Genomic DNA, 18,605 nt, shown 5'->3' with positions numbered 1-18,605 from the left:
TGGCTTAAGAAGCTCAGCCTTGACTCAACTATTCAAAAGCCAGTCATGACTTGAAAGAAGCTCAAAAGTAGTAGTTTGATAGTAGGATTATGAGTCTGGAGACCAGGGTTCGAATCCCAGTTCAGCCATGGAAACCCACTGGGTGACTGTGGGCAAGTCACATTCTCTCAGCCTCAGAAGATGGCAATAGTGGCACACCCCCTTTGAACAAACCTTGCCAGGAAAAACCCTTTATAGGTTCGCCTTAGGGTTGTCATAAGTCGGAAATGACTTGAAGGCACAGAACAACAACAACGACAACAACAATATACACCTTGTTGCTACCAACCAGAGTAGACCCAGTGAAACCATGTTATTTACACAAATGTGGACACTTCTTTCAGTGGGTCAGCTCTAGCTTAATTTGTAAGCTGCCTCTGTGTGCCAACTGTGGGGAAAAGGCAGGATACAACAAATATAAAGAGTAATAATTCAATAAAACAACAACAACAATATACTAATCACTACAACAACAACAATTATATAATAATAATACTAACAATAACACTAATAGTAAATATGCAACAACATACGATAATATCAATACTAACATTAACAATAATACTAACAACAATAATAAATGTATAATGATAATGAGCATATAATATTTATACTAATAATAGTAGTTTATTATTATTATTATTAAAGTTTATTTGTATAGCGCTGAAGATTTAAAGTTTAATAATAATAATAATAATGATAATACAGTAATAGCAGCTGGGAATAACCAATTGTGGGGGAAAGGGGGGATAATAATAATAATCAATTAATAATAATAATAATAATAGCAACTAAAATAGCTGGGAATAGCCAATTGTGGGGGAAAGGGGGGATAATAATAATAATCAATTAATAATAATAATAATAATAATAGCAACTAAAATAGCTGGGAATAGCCAATTGTGGGGGAAAGGGGGGATAATAATAATAATCAATTAATAATAATAATAATAATAATAGCAAGTAAAATAGCTGGGAATAGCCAATTGTGGGGGAAAGGGGGGATAATAATAATAATCAATTATTATTAATAATAATAATAATAAATATAATAATAGCAACTAAAATAGCTGGGAATAGCCAATTGTGGGGGGAGTGGATATATGTTAAATATATAACAATAAATATTATAGTAATAATAGTAATAACAACAATAATAGCAACTATTGTAGCTGAGAAAAGCCAATTCTGGGGAAAGGGGATATAAATAAAGGTATAACAGGAACAATTAACAATAATATCACCACCAACAACAATAATAATGTGATTAGATGGGAACAACCCCGAGGAGAAGTAACCCTTGGAGAGAAGAACGGAGCTCACCGGGAAAAGAGAGCCTCAGAGTCACCCAACTGCTGCTGCAAGGATGAACAGCCTCCTTCCTTCTGCCGAGGTTTAAAATTCCCGCACCGCCCACCCACTTCCGGTCTCCGTCCAACCGAATGGACGCTTTCTGGCCGGAATAGGCTGAGGTTGGCGAAAGGGCTCATGGGAGGAAGGTCCCCCTGACTGCGGTGGCCGTGATGCCGGCGCCATCTTGGGTGTGTCGCTGAGGAGAAGAAGGAGGAGCCTGTTTCTCTTCTTGGTCCAAATCCACCAAAACACACACTTCAGGAGGACTGGAATAACCCAGTCTGAGAGGGCTTTCACTGTGCCCTGGCTGAGTGCAAGGGAATTATGGGAACTGTAGTTTTGTCAGACATTTGGCCTTCTCTGTCAGAGAACTCTGGTGCTGTAATAAACTACGTTTCCCAGGATTCCCTAGAACTGAGCCATTAACAATAACAATTAATAATAACAACAACAACAACAACAATAATAAAAGCTGGGAACAACTTTTTTAAATTTTAAAACACAAATAACCATCCAAAACCATACAGAAGAAAAAAAATAACACTCAATTATACACATAATGTTTAAAAGCATAACCCCACACTTATGTACAAACAAACCCTGTTGTTGTTGTTGTTGTTGTTGTTGTTGTTGTTGTTATGTGCCTTCAAGGTGTGCAGAGCCTTCGACACAGATATTTCAACTAGGGCATTTCAGTTGCACCATTGTGGTTTGCCTTCAAGTCGTTTCCAGCTTATGGCGACCCTAAGGGAGACCCATCATGGGGTTTTCTTGGAAATACTTGGTTCAGAGGAGGTTTGCCATTGCCTTCCCCTGAGGCTGAGAGAGTGTGACTTACTGCCCAAAGTCACCTATTGGGTTTACATGGCCGAGCCAGGATTCGAACCCTGGTCTGCCAGAGTAGTCCAATGCTTAGACCACTGCACCACATCACCTCTCTTATGCATACAAAAATGGCGGGAGACAACATGGCCGAATACAATTGCTTTGATTTGGGTTAGCAATCAGGTGGTTTCTTTCATATATACAGTATATATGTGCGTGTAAAAAAGAAACCACCGGATTACTATCCGAGTCAAAGCAATTGTCCTTGGCCACGTCATTCCCCCGCTCTCCCCCTTTTGCTCTTTTAAATTTTAATTTTTAAAAAAATTCCATAACATACATTACAATATTAGTAATGTGGCAGTTACAATTCAATAATCAATATTCAGTTCATAGACATGAAATAAATGTAGTAAAATATAGTGAACCAAAGTGGGCACATAGAAAGGAATTTGGAATTGAGGTCCCTACAAAGGGATGTTGGGGAGGACTTACAGAAAGGAGTGCTAGAATACAGGTTGATACTTTGAAGGACATTTGTCAAGGCGCCTGCAGTTGGCTCTGAAACCATAATAACTTAAAGATAAGAGGTGTAGCTTTTCTGGTACAAAGAGGCCCATGGTGACATCAGAACTGATAAGGGAAGAAAGAATGTGTCCACAAGGGTCTCAAATGGATATTTTGATGTATGCTTGCATCTGTTTTCTGACTGTAGGAAATCCTATACAGTCAGCCCTTCTTATACACGGATTTTTTATACATGGATTCAAGCATATAAATGTTCAAAAAAAGTATAAATGTCAAATATCAAACCTTGATTTTCCATTTTTTTTAATAAGAGACACCATTTTGCTATGTCATTATATTTAATGAGACTTGAGCATCCACGGATTTTGTTATCCACAGGGGATCTTGGAACCAAACCCCAGCGTATAACAAGGGTTCGCTGTGTGTAAATTTTACTATAGCCAATGAAATATACTAAAAAGATTTCTTTGTTTAAACACCTATAAAAAGCAATGAATTTTGTTTGAGGCCTCAGAATTTTTGTTGGAATGGTAAAATGGCTAGCAATAAGGCTGTTTGTTTTTTTTTAATGAAACTGAGTCTTCTCTGGGTTGTTTGTTTCTGTTCTGTTTAAGAACCCAATATCAGATCAAAATTAGTTTGACTGATATCTGCTACAGTAATAACAGCAACAACTAAATTAACACAGGCCCAGTCCAGATGAGATCTCCGGATCGCTGCCTCAGCAGCCGCACGGCTGTGGCAACGATCCGCTGCCAAAAGGAGCTATCCTAAAGCGAACCCATCACAGGGGGTTCTTGGCAAGATTTGTTCAGAGGCTTCTTCCGAGGCTGAGAGAGTGTGACTTGCCCAAGGTCTCCCACTGGACATCAAGCATGGATTCATACTCTGACAGATTCAAACTCCTAGTCCAATATTGAAACCACTACACCACATTGGCTCTCGTAGCTGATATACAGCTACTTTAATTAGCAAAGAAGCTCAGAATTATTTTATGATTAAGAAGGATATTTATAAGCCATCTTGTGCCAGGTAAAATGTGTGTTAAGGCTTTACATTGTTCTAAAACATATTTTTGCTGCAACAGGCTCCCCTTACACCTCCAAATTGGTAGCATCTAGAGCTTTATGGAACATGGATAGATTGTTATAAGAAATTATTGCATAAGAAGATTAAAAAATCTCTCTTCTAGAATTATAAACTCCCCCCCCCCCCCCCACAAATCCAGAGGAAGCAATTTCAAGTGTCTTTGCCAGTAACAAGATAGTGTTTGCCTTACTCCACTTATGTTGAAAAATAGGGATTGATGATGCAGGAATGTACTTTTCATGGCATGTCACTGTGGTGAGTCTCTTCAAAGATACTGGAGTTTATCAAATGGGAGGAATTTCTCTTAATTTCGAATTAAAAGAAAGTGGGGCCAGAACGCATTCACATGAATTCACTAGTTCAGTGAATTTACGTGAATGCAAATTGCATTACAATTGGCTTCCCATTGTCCAAAAATAGCTTGCCATTGCCCGAAATTGTGTGTGATCAACTCTCACGCATTAACATGAAACCCCATGACTGCGTTTGGACTGACTTCCCATTGCCCGAAATTGCATGTGGTAGTCTGTCACGTAATAACGTTAAACCCCATAATTGCGTTCAGATTGCCATTGAATTATACTTCCAACTTCCCTTGTCTGATAACATCCACTGATTTCTTAAAGTGGACTCTTTTAAAAGCAATGAGAACAAATATATGGCAGCAGATGGCAGCAGACTACTTGCTGTTTACATGCTCTGCCAAAATCTTACTGAAATGTACAAAGTCCTCAAGCCATGGTAAATTACATGGAGCCATACATCATGGTGTGAAACTGTACCATAATTTATATATTTAATAGTCTTTCCCAACTGTCATATTTTGCACATGTCCATACCCATGACCTTGTGAGTGCAGCAAAGGAAACCAGTTTTATAACTGTAAACCAGTTTTGAAGGGAAGTAGTTGTGTTAGTCTGTTGTAGCATGTAGCATAAAGAGGGATAGGGAGAGAAAAAGAAATCTTGTCTGTGAGCAGCCTTGGTTCCCTTCTGGGAGAAAGGCAGCATACAAATGAAGCAAAGAAATAAATAAACCTAGCAGGAACTTTACAAAAACTGATTTCATTGAAGCTCATGCTAAAATAAGTATTGATTACAGGTGGTGCAGTGGTTAAATGCCTGTATTGCAGCCACTTACTCACAAACCATAAGGTTGCAAGTTTGATACCAGCCAGGGGCTCAAAGTCCACTCATCCTAGCATCCTTCTCTTAGTTGCTAAAATGAGTACCCAGCTTGTTGGGGGCAATTAGCTTACACTTTTTCAACCACTTAGGGAGCGCTTAATTGCACTGATAAGTGGTATAGAAATGTACACTGGTGCCTCGGGATACGAAATGATCGGGTTACGAAATTTCCGGGATACGAAAAAGTTGGATTGGCAAAAACTGTTTCGGGTTACGAAATATTTTTCGGGTTACGAAATTCATTTCGGCGCGAAATTCAAATGCTGCAAAGTGCAGCTACTGTATATTTTCGGGTTACGAAATTTTCGGGTTACGAAAGGAATGGCGGAACGAATTAATTTCGTAACCCAAGGCACCAGTGTACATGCTATTGCTACTTGCTATTAAAAGTGCTGCTAGATTTCTCCACCACCACCCTTCCTTTTTCCTTTTTCCTTTTTAAGCCAGTTTTGCGTAAGTCGACGATCAACACTTTTCACTAAGCATGAGCATTTATGGGTGAGAGGCCATTTCTTGGTTTTATCATGCAAAAAGGACAAGGGGTAAAAAAGAAAAAAGGAAAAGAAGCACTTAGCTCTTAACTGTTGCAGTCCAGAGCCCTTTCACAGTACACAATTACAGCACTATGATTCCACTTTACTCTATATGCTTGCATCCTATAGAACTCTGGGATTTGTTGTTTGGCAACTCACTAGAGAAGCTGCCTGGCTGAGAATTCTAAATGTCCCTCCCTAAACTACAAATCCCAGGATTCCATATAAAACTGCCATGGCAGTTAAAGTAGAAACATGGCATTACAGTACAACTGTGTAGGGTTGCCATAACCCGCCTGGGGGCGTGACAAACCCGATTTTTGGCCAGTTGGCACGGTTCCGCCCCGGTTTTGCTCTTTGCCCCGGGTTGAGCTGGTTGCCGCCACTGCCTCTGCAACAACCGCGGCTGCTCTGCAGCTGCCACCGCCATTGCTGTTGCAGCTGCTGCCTTTCTGCCGCCTGCCGCACTTTGCCCTGGCCCTGCGCGCTCTTGCACGGCCGCGCGCAGGGCTGAGCAGTAGCTCCTGCCCTTCAGGCTGGCTGGCCAATGGCTGGACAGCTCGCCCCTGCAGCAGGAGCCTGTGACTAGCAGGAGGCGGGGCTGTTCCAGCTCCACTCTCTCCATTGGGCAGCCAGTCTCAAGAGGAGGAGCGTCTCCTCTTTGGTCCCTTGCGCGGGCCGAGGGCAGGAAAGATCTTTGCCGGCAAGCTATTTCTCTTCCTTTTCTTTTTCTTCTCCTATTTTTCTTCTCGTCTTCTTCTTTTTCTTCCTCTTTCCCCGCCTCCTCCTCCTCCTCCTCTTTGTTTTCTTCCCCTCCTTCTCTTCTTTCTCCTCCCCTTCCTCTTCTTCTTTTTCTTCCCCTTTTTTCTTTTCTTCCCCTCTTCCTCCTCCTCCTCTTCTTTTTATATTTTTCCCTATACTTCTTCCTCCTCCTCTTCTTCTTTCTCCTTCTCGTTCCTTTTTCTCCTCCTCCCCCTTCCTCCTCAGCTGCTGCTGCTGCTGTTGTTGTTGTGTGCCCAACTCCTTTCTGATTTATGGCAACCCAGCCTCTAGCCCCCCTTCTCTAGCTCCTCTTTCTCTAACCCCCTTATTTAACCCCTTCTATCTAATCCTCTATCTATTTACCCCCGTCTCTCTAAGCCCCCCTCCTCCTCTTCTCAGGGATCCAGGGCTTCTCAGGGCTTTGCCCCCATGCAAAAGGAAAAAGAAAAAGACTGACCCACAAATCAGTACTCAACTGGCTGTAAGGGGGATTTGTACTACTGTACCTGGGGGAAAAGAGGGGGTGAGGGTTGGGGGGGTTGCAGGGGGCAAGGAGAAGGAGGAAGGGGGAGAATTGCTAAGAAGGCTTGGAACATGTAGTTTGCCAGCTCAAGGGGCTGCCTGTCTGTCTCGGCTCAAATGCTAAGGATGCCTGGACTTGTGCTGTTGTCTGTGTTTTGGAATTTGGGGGGGGGGGGGGGGTGGCCAGAAAGGGAAGTACATTTCTGCCATCTGTCTAGGAATAATGCCAAAATGTCCTCCATTTTGAGCATGCCTAAGAAACATGCGTTTATATTAATACTGTTTTAAATCATTAAATTTTTTCGCATGTCCTCTATTTTAAAAATATATCCTACATTTGGGGCTAAATTTTGTCCTACACTGTCCTACATTTTCCCCCATTTGTCCCGGTTTGGAGGTTGACAGTTATGGCAACCCTATAACTGTGTAATGTGAAAAGGATCCTGGTTGTTCACTGGATATGAATCACAGAATGCTAGTTATTAGAATTAGGCCCATTTCGTCCCATTTTGGGAGAAAGGTGGGATATAAATCTAACAAATAAATAAAATAATATAATTTTGTATAGTGCTGACTTTGGTTCATTTCATTTTATAGCTCACTGGACTTAAAATCGTGGGGCAGATTTACTACAAATCCCAGGATTCCATAGGAGGGAGGCACTGCAGTTAAAATGGAATCAAAGTGCTGTTAACTGTGAAGTGTGAAGAGACCACCAATCATTGCTCTTCAGAACAGCATTTCTGTTATGAAAAAAATATCATCAATTTATTGCATGCATTGTATTTTATTCATCCTGTTTTACTGCATTTTACTGATCATTGGCTGAAATAAATATGTGTATGTATCTATGTATGTATATCATCTTTCCCAAGCAACTTAACATTGGCCCGGTACATACAGGCCTTTTAGGTGCCTTCATCATGTGCTAGGGGTTGGCTGAGGGTGGGGCAGCCACATGCCCCGCAACCCTCGTACATGACCTGTATACATGGGCACTGTCATTGTTACGTAAGTGCTGTGTGGCGTCCACATGGCACCATGCAGCACTTACGTAATGAGTGTGCCAGTGGCGCACTTGTTACGCCGCCACTGCAGCTTCAAAAGAACCTACCTTTTGCGGGTTCTTTTTCTGCCGGCAGGAAGCCTTGCAGTTTGGCAGCTGAGGCTTCCCTCCAGCGGAAAAACAGGCTCTGGCCATTATTTCAAGCCATGGGTAAAATATGGGTAAAATATAGCATCCCTGCAGTTCTCACATTTTTGTTTTTACCATTTGGTGTTCTGTTTAGAAATATGGGTGTATATCAAAGACCTCAGTAATCACAAGGGGCACTCAGTCCCTTCTACCATCTGTAAATAATGTATTTGTGCTGTACTTCTTCAAAGACTTCATGATGTACCACTCCAAAACAGAAGTCATCAGAGCCTTGTACAATAAGGTCACTTTCAAAAATCATTCAGTCTGTTGTAGAATTCTATGCCTACCTGTTGCAAGTTCAATTGGTAATTTATTATCTTCCAGAACATTAAATTCAGCATGCAACTGAATGCTTCTTTGCTCCTTCACAGCAACCTGAACAGGGATGTTGATCACAACAGATAAATTAGGGAGGGCCCATAAGGTACCTCAGCTAGGTTTTAGAGGAATAAGTAGAACTTGTCAAGTATAGGGACAGCTATATTGGCCATAAAATAAATCCCAAATCCATATTGTGGTAAAGTACAGTAATATCCAAAATCCATAGTGATACCTGTATGGGGCCAACCAAAATGCACAAAATACATGATCAGGATTAAAGGAATCTTCAGTGCAACATGGATAAATACTGTACCAAAGATGCAAAGTGACGCCGCCCCCCATGTGGTTACTTGGGCAGTGTCATGCTGGCATGGGGGCGGAGTTGGGCAGCTGGTGTGTGGTCACCATGCCCCATGACGACTTTTTATGCTGTTGTGTTGAGGCCCTAATACAGCTATGGAGTTTATCACACGGGGAAGAAAGTGTCATGCTCCCGATTTTTCCCCCTGTTACCATTGCGCAATTGAGGAGATGATCACACAATGTTGGAATGATCGTGTTGTCAACAAGTTATCAAAGTGTCATGTTCTCCTCAGATTGTATTAACAATTTAAATTGTTAATAACATCTCAAAAGCGCAAATGAAACGTTATCAGCACAAGTGTGTACTTACAAAACACTTCACTTCTGCAATTATGCAATTGCGCTTTCATTCCTGGCTTGCTATTCGGTGCTGCCTCTCTCTCTCTCTCTCTCCCTCCTCATACACCCTTCCAGACAATTCACCATTAGTGTGAGGACACATACCAATAACTCCAAAGTATCAGTATCCTTCTCCGAAATAATCCCAAAAAAATCCTCTGTCCCTCAACAACACTGTCTAAGGACTTGGATACCGGAAGTTTTCAATAGTGGTAAGCTGGAAGTGCAAAATCACAGCTATGAAGGCGGCGGGGGGGAACGCAACGATTCAGCAAGCTCTTTTCTGCGCCTGTACAGACACTGCAAAAATGGAATCATAATGCTTCAGGCATGTACACTAAAAGCGCTATTCTTCTGTAATTAAAATGGAACTGCATTTAGGTGTGATCATCTGTTTCGTTGCTATTCCAATATTGCGCGGTTGTGCAGTGGTAACAGTAAAAAAAACGAGAGCATGACGCTTTCTCCCTCATGTGAATAACTCCTATGTCTTTGAAAAATACATGATTCAAGCTTTGAAATTCCACTGGCTTCTTCATCAGGCAAAGGTATTTTGTGGATTTGGGGTGTTATTGTATTTTGCTGTATGGTCAACATGGTTCCCCTTGGATATATTCACACTAGATCCCATAGCTATGGTGCCAAAGTCTCAACTTGTAGTGCAGTGGTCAGTTAGCTCCCTACCGACCAAAAATGAGAGGAGGAGATGGTGTGTGTATGCTTACAGAAAACTGGCTGCACTAGAGACCAGCATGGTGTAGTGGTTTGAGTATTGGACTGTGACTCTGAAGAGCAGGGTTTGAATTCTGGCTTAGCCATGGAAACCCCCTGGGTGACCCTGGGCAAGTCACACACTCTCTCATCCCCAGAGGATGGCAATGGCAAGCCCCTATGAAGAAATATGCCAGGAAAACCTGATGATAGGTTCACCTTAGGGTCGCCATAAGTTGGAAATGACTTGAAGGCCCACAACAACAGAAGACACCATACAGCAGCTGCTTGCACAACTATGGCCCAGGACAGACCGCCCCAAAAAGGTGGCCTGCCAGCAGCCTGTTTCCCTCTAGAGGGAAGCCGCAGCTGCCAAACTGTGCGGCTTCCCTCCAGAGTAAAGAGAACCTGGGAAAAAAAGGATTATTTTTACGGCACAGGAATGATGTCGTGAGTGCGCCACTGTCACCACATAAGCGACATGCAGTGATGTGCGGATGCTGCACAGCGCTTACATCACAATGGTTATGCCCTGTACATGGGACGCCACCATTAGTACGCCACCACTCCATACTAGAGTTAGGGACCGTGCGGTTGGTGCACAGTCCCTAACCCTAGTATCGCCGCCGCCATGCCACAAAATGCCCATCTGTATCAGGTCTGTATTTATACGATTATAACACCTCAACATCATTTTGGTCCTGTCCCAAGAGCCATAAACTGTATTAGTTCTCCCTTCTCCAAAGGAAGAGAATGTCTAACCTTAGCGAGAGCTCTAGTCTCACAAAACCCTCTGAGAAGCCTTGGAAATTTTTGCAGCCTTTGCATTGAAAAAGGGCATTCAGTGGGACATCTTGGGATGGGTTCAGGGAAGATTGTGGATCCTAAAGAGCCCTAAGCCTTTCCATTTTATGACATGCCACTGGGATTGGGAGAAAATATATCACATTCTAAGTGTATGTTTGTACGTACAGTACGGGCCTTGGTATCTGCTGGAATTTGGTTCCTGGATCTCTTGTGGATAACAAAATCTATGGATGCTCAAGTCCCATTATATACAGTAAAATGGAGTCCCTTATATAAAATAACATAATCAAGTTTTGCTTTTTGCAATTTATATATATTAAAAATATTTTCAAGTCATGGATGATTGAATCTATGGATAAAGAATCCATGGATATGGAGGGCCAACTGTAATTTGTTTCCTGTTACAAGCAATGGGAAGAAAATTGAAATGATAAAGGGAATAATACTATTCTTCCCTCCCTTTGAATAAGGCAGTTCTACTACCTTCGGATCACTTCTTCCCCCACTTCCTGCTCTGTTAGGGAAATAACAACTCTTGCTTCATAGAGAAATACATTCCAGGAAAAACACATGTGTACAGTACTCTAATGGGTGTGTGTGTCTATAGAGAGAGAAAGAGAGTTAAGGAAATATATTTGTGTGTATGGTTCTCCGGTCCCTTTTCTTTTGCAGCAGGTGAACCCACTATAGACCATAGTTGCATTGACTGATGTCTCTTTCAGGAAAAGAGCCTCCTTCACCATTACACAATTGAAATATTATTCATTAATTTGAAGATTTAATTGTAGCCTGCTTCCTTATTTCTGTTTAGTGGGAGGGAAGCTGTCTTCTCCGTTCAGTCACTTGCTCCGTGTATAGAATACCAATTTTAAAACCATCCATTATTATAAATCTCTGGTCCTTTTTAGCTATCACTGTATCAGCACTTCTCAAATCATTTTATTTACATCAACAGACGTTTAGTAGGCTGTCTCAAATACTTGCTAGGAGATTATTTCCTTTTACAGTGTTGTTGCTGACTATTTTCAGTCTAAAGTCTAGCAATCAGAACTTTTTAAAAAGAATATCTACTTCACTGATCATAAACAATACCCTTATTACTGCTCTGCTAATACTGTAACTTCAATTTTCTATGCACATCCGAAATGCACGGATATTTATTAATTTAAAGGACTGGTTTTCCAATTGGTGGGTGTGCCCCCCCCCAAGGCATGAGTCAATAAGGAGAAACAAATCAGTGTTTACTGTCAAATTCAACTGAAATAAATCAAAGGTTTATTTTTACCAATCCAGCTATGGTGGATTGTCCTACACCACCTGTACTTCATGATGGAAAATTATAGCCCTGGAAAGAAGGGAGGTAAAAAAGAAGTGAGTGTTGTCACTACATGCAGATCATTCTGGCTTTCAAGAAGCACAGCTGCCCATCAGACTGCACTGCAATCACTATAAATAGCAGCAAGATGGCTAGCAGGATGGTTAGTTCTATCCTGAGTTGGCTGCAGTTAAGGTTTTTTTCCCCTGATTTACTGAAAGCTCAATTTTTATTCCTTGTTATAAAAGTGATTAAAACTTGACATTGTATTTTGTTCATCTGGATGTTTGTAACAAAATAAAATATATATTCCTGCACTTCAATCTTCCCCAGATTGTTACCCAAAGAAAGGTGGAAATCCACACCAAATATGATAGCATTTGTTGGAAAAATTAACTTTTGCAAGAGGCTGAGTAACCTTTAGTGCCGTTTGCAACTGTGTATACCAGTAATAACTGAGAAGGTCTCCAGGTTTGGATTGAATTAAGAGAGTTTTATTTAGAAAAATCACACACACACACACACACACACACACACACACACACACAATAGCAGTTCAAACACAGCATTCAGAACTAACCAGAATGGAAACAGGATAGCAGAGTTTGAGTGATTTGCAGGGAGCAATATTTATTTATCTGATGCGTAGACCACGGAAAGCTGGAGTGGCTCAGACTGGAAGGTCTGAGGATGACACAGAACATCCATAGAGCACAGAGGTGTATGTGTGCAGAGGCTAGGTTGTGAAAATTAATACTTATATCTAAAATCTAGCCCCAGGTGATGGGATATCTTGTCAGGTAACAAAGGTTGGATGTACTTTCCCAGGAATCAGCAATGGGATTCTGGAGAGGTTGATAGCATTAATTTTAGTGCGACAAAAACAGTGATTGAATCAGGATAGTCCCAGGATGGATGGACAGGGATGTTTCACTGGGAACACAACAGGGGGTAGGCAGAGAAGGTGGCTTACTGCTTTGGGCACAAGGAAATTCATTTTCACTCATTTAGATTTGATTGTCATGTTACATGAATGTGTGCATACCTCAGGACATGCTCCTTTTCACCTGGGAACCTGACCTAGTTTTCCTGAAAACCCATCGATTATCTTCAGATATGAGATTGTGAACCACTCTGGGTCTCAGTTTTGGGGAAAGAGTGGGATACAAAGGAGGAGGAGGAGGAGGAGGAGGAGATATGAAACATGGGGACCACAAAATACAGTGTGGGGTATGTATGGTATGGTAACAATATGAATCAGATACGCTGTGAAATAGTAAAAAAATATGGTAAATGCTGATTTAAAGAATGTTTTGCAGTATTCTTTCACCAGAAAAGGCTCCTGGAGTGGCTTATATAAATCAATAACAAAATAGTCCCTGTCTTCAAGGTTGCAATAAATGGCATGAGACACAAGGAAGGAGAAATGAGCAGGGTCATGATTGGGGTGGTTTCATGTCATATGTATACGGGTGACTGGATCTTTTTAAAGAAGCAATGCTCTTCCCGTGTACAAAAGTTTTCTAATCAGTAGGAAACAATTGAAACATGTAACTAATGGAGTTTAGATTTTACTATCCTTTATCTTGCTCCCTACATGGCTCAGAAGGGAATGGTCCCTGCCTGCATTGAGATCCTCCAAACAAAGCATAACAAAAACAACATCTGATACAAAATGTAAGCCTGTGACTCAAACACCATCACTTTTACTGTATGATTTTTAAACATCTTTTGCCAGCGGAGCTTCGAAAGCTTGCATGTTGTGTTTTTGTGCATTTTAGTTGGCCACTCCTTTGTGGATTTTGGATTTTGTTTTGTTTAACTTGTAACCCAGTGTGTGCAGTTCATAATTTTGCCTTTGGCTGTCCCCAGTGGTAAATAGCAACAGGCTGTAAAAACTTTCCCCCTTCAAACAGAAATCTTCAAATGTTATAGATGCAAACAAGCCTGTTTAATTTTGCTTGGCTCTGCACACACTCAAGACATGCCTTCAGGATTGCAGCTAGATCTTCCCATGTTTCTGTAATTGTGCTTAATTCCATAGTAAAGCCAGTGATGTGTCAGTGCCTGATGATAGGATGGCACTGAAAGAATCTTACATCAAAGCATTATGCCAAGGCACATCAGTTGTTGAGTACTGTGAGGGTTAAGTCATCTTTATTTCATCAAAATAGCAGGCCAATTATAAAAAACAGTTCACATTTTCAGACTGGTGAACTATAACAGAAGTGCCAGCTCAGGAAAACTGGGTTAAATCTCCTCAGCCAGTCATAGAATCATAGAATCATAGAGTTGGAAGAAACTGCAAGGGCCATCCAGTCCAACCCCCTGCCATGCAGGAAATCCAGATCAAAGCATCCCCGACAGATGGCCATCCAGCCTCCGTTTGAAGACCTCCGTTTGAAGACAGTCACTAGACTGTGTGCCTAAACTACCTTACTGGTTATACAGGATAAACTGGAACGTGCTTTCTTAAATTTATTAGAACAAATAAGCATATGATCTCAAAAGCACTTTCTGAATTTCCATCTACAACAACTTGCTCAGTGAAAGGGATATGCTGACTAGTGTCTTCCACTTAGAGTTCCACATCTGGAATTGGAACAATATCACTCTCTGCGATCCCTTAAGTCATTATGACCTTTTTTTTTTTTTTTAGTTCTTGAATGTGTGCATGAGTGAATGTTTCTGTTTGATGGTGATTTCTTTTTATTCATAACTAAAACTATTTTTGAACTTGCACCCTGGAGTTCTGTTTCTCAGAAGGCTTAGTCCCTGCTTTCAGTTGCCTGAGCCTTCTCGGCTGTTTCTAACTGAGCTAATAAAAGTCACCCATTAAATCTCAATTGTGGGTGCCTCTGCATTTGGGTAACACTTTCTTTAAAATGTTCACTCAAATCATCACAATATAAACAATCTTTAAAAACAAATTATTTTAAGCCCTGTGCATTGTTTACTTACTCCAGTCTTTTACAGATATTGGAATTGATTACCAAGAAACAATCATATTGAAAGTCCAACGTGCTCCATAGTTATCCTCTAGGTATTCTTTCTCATTATTTTAATTCCTGTGATTGCCAAACAACTGCATTTACAACTATACTTGTGAGTTTGCAAACAAATCTCTGATCCTTACACCATCTGTTCTTTTTGTGATATAAGGTGTTAACCTCATTTGTAATTTTTCTGGATTTCCAAATATTTCCAAATATTTGCTCTCACTGCAGCCATCAAGCTAAGATCCTGGTTCTTATGGTCCCTTTGTTGAACCAGGTGTTGAAATCAGCCTGTTTGAAGAGTATAAAATCTTATTTATAAAAGCAGCAGCCAATAACACCTTCATGAACTTTTACAGCTAGATTTATATAGTAAATAGATTTTTCTCTTCATTTCATCCAACTATGTGACCTTTATCTATTTATGAATGTACAGGAAATAGAGACTTGGGATTTCTTATCAAGAAAGTGTCTTATCTGTTTATTCTGGAGCATTGTTCTCAGGCATGGTCATACTGGGCTTCTTGGGAGTCCAAATAACACAGTTTTAGATTATTTGCACCTGAAAAGACACACTTAATCCTGCTCTACCACCCACAATAAACTTGGCTCTCCCCCCTTTTTTCCCCTCCAAATTGCATACAATTGCAATTAGAACCAGGAAAATGGTTCTTATTGAGAATCTGCTGCCTGAAGGGACTGTTTTATGTTATTTCATGTCAGAGCTAATCAACTGAACATATCATAAGAACATAAGAACCATGCTGCATCAGATCAAAGGCCATGCTCAGATGTCATCTGAGGAGGTAGACTAAGTTTATAAAAGTGTATGCTACAACTTCTTTTCCTCAATTAATCTCAAAGATGCTACAAAATCCCTTTGCATAGCAATAATCCAGACTAGGGGATTATTTATGTGGTAAAAATATCCTGGTAGAATGTGGGTTGAATCTCTGTTGTTCACATGCATTTTGAATGCATCTGATTAAGTTTTTTTTTTGGGGGGGGGGCTGCCAAACCCCCCACTTAACCTGGGATAATTGATCTTGCTTGTTTTTTGTTTTGTTTTTGTTTTTTGTTTGTTTGTTTGTTTTGAATTGTTGGCTGTGTGAATAACTGATGCGAATAGACCTGGGACAAATGGGGATAAAACCCTGCATGTCTTGAACATGTTTTGAATACATCCACATAATCGAATCAATCTTTATTCACATGTGTAAGCAACTGAACTCACAGAGATGTACATAGATGCAGTTCTAATTTTAAAAAATAGTGTGCACAATAAAACTGGAATGTCTTCATGAGATTATTCGGATAGTCACGCTAAAAAAAATAGTCTGAATAGGCCTCATAAAGCTATGTCGCCAGTGTCTTATTTGGGCGGGTTATAGACCGCCACTTGGGACGTCCACAGGACGTCCCATTTTAAAAAAGGGGCGTCTCTTCTAGACGCCCCTGGCTCTAGTATGGACTTTGTCCATACAATATGGCGCCGGCCGTTCCACACGGCCGACGCCATCTTTACGTATCGGACGCTGTGCGTCCAAACGTGTTGCGGCGCTAATGATGTTGCGAGTGCACCAGCGGCGCCTCGCGACGTCATTAGGGCACCGCAGAAAGAAGCTCCATTTTGGAGTTTCTTTTTTGCTCCGCAAGGGAGCCATGCGGTGTGGCTGCGACGGCTCCCTTACGGGGCAAACGGCAGCGGCAGCAGACCACCTCAAAGCGGCGGTCTATAACCCGCCCCAGTCACTGATTAGTTACCTATGGAAAGCCACTAGCAGAAAAACTGCAAGACCACTTCTATCATGTGCTGCCCAACAACTGAAGTAGTAGACTACTTCCAGCACTGGAAGTGAAAAATAGCTTTCCTAGCTAATAACCATTCATAGTCCTAACATCATTTAACTTACAAAATGTACATTTATGCATTAAAAGGAGTGAAGTTACTCCTAGGCTAAATTTACACAGGAGAATTAATGCAGTTTTACACTGCTTTGACTGCCGTGGCTCAGTGCTATGGAATTCTTAGATTTGTAGTTTTGTGAGATATTTAACCTTCTCTGTCTTCTTCTGGTGTCACAACAAATTACAAATCCCAGTATTCCATAGGATGGAGCCATGACAGATAAAGCCATATCAAACTGCATAAATTCTGCAGTGTGTCAGTTAACATTGTAACATACTTTAAGGTATATCTGAGGTATATAGTTGTTTTTTCAGTTTCATACCACTTTAATTGTCATGGTTGCACTCTAAAGAGCTGTGGGATTTGTAGTTTGGTGAGTCTCTTAGAAAATACCAAGGTACTTTGAGAAGAGAAAGACTGACGATTTAATTGCTTTAATTTTGCAGTGCGAATCTGCACTCAGATACTCTAAGGGGCTTGGCAAACTGCCTCTGCCGCCACCTCCATTTTCACCTGATTGGGGCCACAGCAACCACATGCCATGGCCCTGATCTGACCTTTGCAAGGTGCAAAAAGGAGCCGTAAAAAGTGGCTCATTTTTTGCACCCAGCAAAGGGCGCAATAGCTGTGGCGCCATGGCTTTAGAGCACTCCTTTGGTCCTACATCATGTGGACACAGTGCCAGGGGGGTGCTGTGATGCCATGTACCATGTGGAGTGGTGCACGGTGTCATGCTGCCTTGGGGGTGGAGTTGTGGCATGCTTCATGTGGATGCTACGCCCTGACTCTGCCCCCAAGCTGGCCTTTAAGACCAGTCTGCACAGGGCCTTAGACATTTAGTTAAGATAAATGGATGATAGCTTTCTATCTAGAGTTTTACATAGTTGTAACTTGTCACAAGCTGTGAGTAGATCAAAAAGATTAAGGTGAACCAGTCTATAAGGAATTATAGAATTATGGTTTTTGTTTTATTTTTTAGGTTATAGGTTCAAGCAGGATGGCACAGACAGGCTAACTATGGCCCGTTCCACACGGGCAAAAGTACATGCTCGGCACGTACTAGGGTTACGAAAGGGTTGTCACTTCTGGATGCCCTAACCCTAGTACGTGCTGAGCACGTACAAAATGGCGGCACCCTATACACATGGGCGCCGTCATCTTGATGTGCCGGACGCTTAGCATCCGCATGTCCCCCTGCGCTTGTGACATCACGAGTGTGCCATTTGCCTCCCCGTTTGGAGGCTGAGGCTTCCCAGCGGTGGAAACGGAGGCACTGGCAGACCGCCCTTTTTGGGCAGTCTGTAAAGCACCTATGATTCTTGATTATTCAGTGCCTAATTAACAAGACACTCAAAAAGATGGGCATCATAAAAGTAGGAAAAACCAAATATATGTCAGTTAAATTTAGCTTACCAGATCCAGTGTTCTCCCACATATGCTGGTGGCCTGACAGCCACATGTTTAGCCTTATTAGTTTATTTGTGTTGCATTCATGGCTCAGTTCCCAAACTTGATGCCTGGTTTGTGTGCATGATTTGTCTTTGGCAAATGAAACAATGAATACACACCTAAGCACTTACAAATCCACATTTGTGAATGAAATGTCATAAGCAAGCAAATATTTTGCCTTTGTTTTAAGAAGAACTGGCCTACAGTAACATTAAGTACCAATATTTGTTGTTTTATAGATTGCTTATACATTGTGTACATTGCTGTTTGTTGTTGCGTGCCTTCAAGCTGTTTCTGATTTGTGGCGATCCTAAGGCGAACCTATCATGCATGAGGTTTTCTTGGCAAGTTTTTTCAAA

The 18,605-nt window shown here is 41.3% G+C and overlaps 1 protein-coding gene across 3 annotated transcripts in view; it reads right to left on the bottom strand.

Annotated features, from left to right (window-relative positions):
* Positions 1–2,842, bottom strand: part of MELK (maternal embryonic leucine zipper kinase) — a 34,783-nt gene extending 31,941 nt beyond the window's left edge. The window contains exon 1 of one of the 3 annotated variants that reach the window (XM_089510854.1): positions 2,713–2,842. Coding sequence is in view for 2 of the 3 variants with exons in the window: in XM_089510845.1 (XP_089366971.1) it covers positions 1,363–1,529 (167 nt within the window). In the remaining variant the exon portion in view is untranslated. Of the gene's footprint in view, positions 1–1,362; positions 1,582–2,712 lie in introns of those variants that run through there. The other 2 variants (XM_089510845.1, XM_089510835.1) reach the window with 2 other exon arrangements.
* Positions 2,843–18,605: the final 15,763 nt, after the last annotated feature.

Source organism: Sceloporus occidentalis, unplaced genomic scaffold, assembly GCF_023333645.1.
Source record: "Sceloporus occidentalis isolate IW3139 unplaced genomic scaffold, rSceOcc1.0.p SCAF_1, whole genome shotgun sequence".
Lineage (NCBI taxonomy): Eukaryota > Metazoa > Chordata > Lepidosauria > Squamata > Phrynosomatidae > Sceloporus > Sceloporus occidentalis.
Note: the sequence above shows the minus strand (reverse complement) of the source record. Positions and strands in the feature narration are given on the sequence as shown.